The following is a 5,485-nucleotide window of genomic DNA, read 5'->3' as shown; positions in this document are numbered from 1 at the left end:
AGCACAGGCGAAATCAATAACTCCCAAACCGCTTCCATATGGATGTATAGCATCAAAACTACACCCCTTTATGATAAAAAATATTCCCCTCTGCTAGCAGTCAGCTATCATTCGTTAAAGAGATCTCTCTTCCCTTAAAGATGTTTAGGTCTATGTGTATTTGTACTGCATGTGCATAGACGGACACACGCACAAGTTATGATGCTGAACCCTTTCAACAGCTTCCCAATCCTTGAATTCTTCTCCACCTCCCGTTCTAGGCACAGAGCTCTGCGTTTCCTTCTACTTTCCCTCTTCCTCTCTCTTGATTCAATTCCACATTCAGCCCTGACATATTGTACTGCTTTTGTTTTTTAAATCTTTACTGTTTTAGAATATTTAATGCTTAAAAAGAAGCATGTCAGTAATTCAGTGTGGCCCTAAGTCTCTTCGTACGGCTAATGGCAATCTCTGAGCGGTGGCTAGTTCTGCAGAAGACATATTTACACATATTTCTTCTTCACAGAGCCTTTTAGACGAAGACAGAGCCATCCTGGTCACTGGTGTTCAGGGTTATGTTGCTGATCACGACGCTTTCTGCACGGCTGGCTGAATAGGTGACCTGGTAGCGACTGCAGGGGCCACAGAAACACAGGAACGGACAGTACTTTAAGCAGACACGATAAAGGTATTTCCTGAATTTTTGCCCAGCAAAGGCATAGATAAGAGGATTGAGACAACAATGGCTGAAAGCAATGGTTTCGGTCAGGTGCATTGCGTAGTCCAATGATTTAATTTGGTTGCAACTTGTGAATAAGTCATAGCGCCTTAAAGTCTCTAGAAAAATCAGTACATTGTAGGGGGACCAAAACAGAAAAAACACGACCACCACAAGCAAGATCAGTTTTATGGCTCGTGATTTTTTCTGATTTTTGCAGAACAGCAGGGTTTTGATGATCCCACAGTAGCAATAGCATATGATACAGACTGGGATGAAAAAGCCAATGGTGTTCAGCTCCATGTTGCAGAACACCGGCCAGATGTTCTCCAGTTCCTGGGGGAAGACAGAAATGCAGTCGTCTTCTACCAGCTGGGAGAACACAAAATGTGGCACTGAAACTAAAACTGCTATTGCCCATACTCCGCAGGTTATAAGAAAGCCATGTTTCACTGTTCTGGATTTCAGAGAATATGTTGCCCGGACAATGGCCAAGTATCTGTCGATACTGATAACAGTGATAAAGAACATGCCCCCAAAGAAACCAATGTAATACAGTGAGGAAACAGCTGTGCATGAGATTGTCCCGAGGGTCCATCCACGCACTGTGTTGGAAGCCCAGAAGGGGAGGGAGATCACGAAGAGAAGGTCCGAGATAGCCAAGCTCAGGAGATAAATGTCAGTGATGCTTTTTTTACTGCCTTCTTTCACGATGGCAAAAACCACCATCACGTTCCCTGAGAGGCCAAGAGCAAACACTGCAATGTAAAATATTGGCAGAAATACTTTCCCAAATTCTTGGATGTCAGTCTTATTGCAGGAAAAAGCATGTTCGTCATAAGCGTATTCAGCTGTCGTTTCTGTGAATGCTTCCGTCATGCTGAATCTTCTGCCTAGAGGCAACATGAAAAAGGACAAGTGCTCAGCAGGAAAGGATGCCTCACATGTCGCTGTTGATCAGCGTGCCATGTCTGTCAACACCACCGAGCGCCCGGTCTCGCCCCACGCGTTAACCCCCAGGGTGGAAGCGTGGTAAGATGCCCAGTTTGGCCACGTCCGAGCAGATGCTTGCCGACACGGGAGGAACAGTTTGTGCTGGGATATCCCTTAGGAGCAAGCATACTTCTGTTGAGGGTTTTTTTTTTTTAAAAAAATCATCCTATAATCAAAAGAAGAGAAACTGTATTGACATACTTCCTCAAGCACCAAAGCATCTCATGACTGTTCCCGCCTCGGGTGTGGGATAGTCAAGTTGGAGCCAAGGCTTGTTAACTTGGAGGCTGCACCCAAAGAGAGTCTGGTGTGCAGGTGTGTGACCTCTGGGCTCACTGGTCTGCACACCCAATAACTTGGGGGCACCCATCAGTTCCCCTGCACTTCCTTGGGATGTGGTGGTCAAGCCTCTGCAAAGATTGCTGTTTGCAGGAACCAAGAATCCTAGAGGGTTGCAGATCTTACTGCATTAGCTCTGCTTCCTGGCTGAGGTAAGGAGCTTGTAAATATCTGTTACTTGCTCTTGCTGTAGGAAATGAAGGAAGTTGACTGTGATATGCTGTGCAGAAGCCCAGGGGTGTGACAACACAACCAAACCAGGCTGCTAAAGCTGGGATTGAAAGGAAAGGTCAGCGATAACTAAACTGCAACTACCCCTTGGTCACAGTGTTGCAATCTTCTTACAGGAACCCCCATTGATTGCAAAGAAGGGAATCAGTTCAATGACCATCAGCTGTCTCCAATACAGGTGCTTACATCCTCCATTAGAGGGAGGTGTAGTCAATACAGCCAATGAAGAGCAGTGCATCTGACTGAATGCAGGTCAGGCCAAATCTGCTTTAAGACAAGACAGACTGCTTTCCAGACTCTGCTGATCGTGTTGATGGTGCTTCATGCTGAGCATGGGCACATTACTCAGTGGCAGGCGCCGATGCTGTATAACTACTCCCACTCCTGATGCTTACAGCAAAGTGGTTGGAATCCCAGCCTACATGTCCACCTTTCAATGATAGCAGTAGCTTTTATAGCCTCTGTTTAAAAGAAGCTTTGCAAGACTAAGCATGAAATTAAGATGTCCTGAGGTGTAAGACAGTCCTTGCCCAAGAAGTTTCATATGATGTAGTGGTAACTACAACAAACTCCCCCATGGATGGCTGCTGTGAGCACACTGAAATTTTCTCCTAATGCCTCATTGCCAGAGTGCCATTTGTGTTGTGGGCTATGAAATTCTGGCCTCTTATTTTGTAGTCATTTCTCAAAGAGTTTTTTCTGTGCTAGTTGGAAATGTGGGCTCTCCATTTTAAAATATCTTCTTATTCTGAAATTTCAAAACCTAATTGTTCCCAAACCATTTAAATGAGAAGTGCCCACAGTCATTAGTAAACAGTCTTTGTGGTTTTGCACAGGAAAAGTGGGCTAGAGCAGGGCTGGTTTCGGGCATGGGCACGACGCAGGGCAGGCTGTTTGCAGCAGGCAGGCACACCCACAGGCTGAGCTACTCTTGCAGTGCCTTTCCACTTAACTGGGAGCTGAGCCCACCTGCAAAGTCTGTCCAGACACTTGCTTGCAGCCCAGTTTAGTTCTCCAGCTTTTGGAGATGTGGTATTTGACACCAGCAGAATTAAAGGGGACGAACGGGTAATGCCTAGGTGCTGGGGCAGAAGCTGACAGCAATTGCAAAGAAGATACTGATTTTTTACTGGTGAAGTAACTAGAGTTGCCTACAGAGATATGTGCCTGCCCAGTCATTACTTTATCTACCCTGTTGAGGGATATAGAAATAATCTGGAGACATCGTGCATAGGCTCAATAACCCGTCATTTTCTGCCTTCCCACCCTGACGTTTTCTTTCTCCTCTTCTGAGACTAAATCTATGCAGCAAGTGCCTTTAAAATTAAAAGAAGCTTTGGGCTCCACCAAGTCTCTTGTGCCAAATGAGTCACTGCACCAGCCCACCCAGCTCCTTGGCACTGAGATGTGCTCCACAGCTGGTTCTTACCCGATGCACTGGTGTGTGGTAACTGAGGGCTACCAAAATGCCTGGGGCTAGAGCACCTGCTGTATGAGAAGACACTGAGAACTGGGTTTGATCAGCCTCAACAAGAGGCATCTCAGGGGGATCTAGTGAGAAGGTGTAAAGGTGAAGCATACAACATTCCTCAGAGGAATAAGAGGCAATAGCCATAGGAAATTGTTACTCACTACATGGAAAAAAGAAAATTCGCTGTGAGTGTGGTCAAACACCAGGACAGGTCACCAGGGAAGTTGTGGGATCTCCATTCCTGTAGATACTTGAAACTTGGGTGGCCCTGCTCTGAGGAGGATTTTGGACAAGAGACCTCCAGAAGTCCCATCCTAACTTTGTGACTCTGCAACAAAGCCAGACAGAGGCCATGATCTCTCTGTGAAGCCCTCCAGCATTTTCTCTGCAGTATGAGCTCCTGTTTCACACACATCTCTCCTGGTGTGACAGGTAGGAGCACTCTCATGCATGGAAGAAAACACTAACGGATGCCTGCTCATATGCCATTAGCATCTTTGCTGTCTGCACAGGCACACAGAGAGGGCTGTGCGGTGGTGCTTACCTAGACTCCGCATGCTGTGCAAGATCCCTGATCTGGAGAGAGGGAGCCCACGTTGATTTACTCTCTCTCTGAGGACCTCTAGCTGTGCTGGCCTTTCCTGTGCTCGTTCCCTTCATTCACATCTAGAAAGACATCTTGTTGCTCTGGAGAGTTTCTGTATGTGCGTGTACAAGCCGCTGCGCTCCATCGGGCACAGGGAGGGTTTCACACGCATAAGGAAGTGCAGCTCCCACCACGGGGTAGCCCTCAGGTCTGGCAGACTTCTGCATAGACTGCTCCCACTGGCATTGCCTGGAGAGAAACCTGGGTGTGGGAATGGTCACTGTCTTCAGAGGTGGAGGATGAACACGTGGCCTTATTGAAGTAAGGAGAAACATTGCTTGGGCTGGGATTTTTTCTGAAATACTTTTCAGAGAGCTAATCTCCTCTAGCTCACTGGCAGAGATCGTTTATTTCTACAGTAGCAAATTATTTTCTTTACCCCTAAATGGGTGGTTGCAAAGGCCATGGGGGGACCTACGCCAAGGGGAAGGGCGAGATCCTGCTCGGCACATCCGGAGGCAAGCGAAGAACGGTGCTTACCAAAATGACGCTGGCATCCGAAACTATCGGCACCATCTGTGGCTTGTTCACTCTCTAGCTCTTGGGTTTTGTGTATCACCACCCACCCACTCGTATCCTCCCACTGCCACTCATCCTGCATATGCAGTGCCGCCAGTTCTTTTTGAATATTTAGCTCCTCTGATACCGCTTTGCTCAGTTTAAGCTGATGATACTCAACAGGTGGGCTCCAAACTCCAAAGGGCCCCCAAAAAGAGCTTCAACCTAATTTTCTCTCTTGTGCTGACGACAAACGTTCACTTAAGGGCCAAAGTTAACTGAAGAGTGTAGAAGACACTGGAGAAGGACTGCAGGGCTGTGAGGTCCCTCCACCAGCCGTTTTCCTTTGCTGAGTGCAGGAAATTGTAGATTCACTTCTGCTTCTCATGGAACTGTTCAACCGCTTTGCTCTCTCTCCAGATTTCCCCGGCAGTTTTACACCCTGCTCCCCACAAACACTTCTGCTTTTAAACACATTTCTAGCTATCTCAAAGACAATAGTCTGCAGGACCAAAACCCCCATTTCTCAAGTCAGCTTTTCCAACCAACCATGTGTGCTGTATGTAATATGGAGGGAAGTGGAATTACGAGAGATATATGAACTCTTCTA

General features: G+C 46.9%; 1 protein-coding gene across 1 annotated transcript; it reads right to left on the bottom strand.

Moving 5' to 3' along the window:
* Positions 1-511: 511 nt before the first annotated feature.
* On the bottom strand, positions 512-1,576 carry CX3CR1 (C-X3-C motif chemokine receptor 1). Its single transcript, XM_009989413.2, has one exon. The coding sequence runs from the start codon at positions 1,574-1,576 to the stop codon at positions 512-514; it is 1,065 nt and encodes a 354-aa protein (XP_009987715.2).
* Between the last annotated feature and the right edge of the window lie 3,909 nt (positions 1,577-5,485).

This window comes from Tauraco erythrolophus, chromosome 7 (genome assembly GCF_009769465.1).
Source record: "Tauraco erythrolophus isolate bTauEry1 chromosome 7, bTauEry1.pri, whole genome shotgun sequence".
NCBI lineage: Eukaryota > Metazoa > Chordata > Aves > Musophagiformes > Musophagidae > Tauraco > Tauraco erythrolophus.
This window is presented reverse-complemented; position numbering and strand designations above follow the sequence as displayed.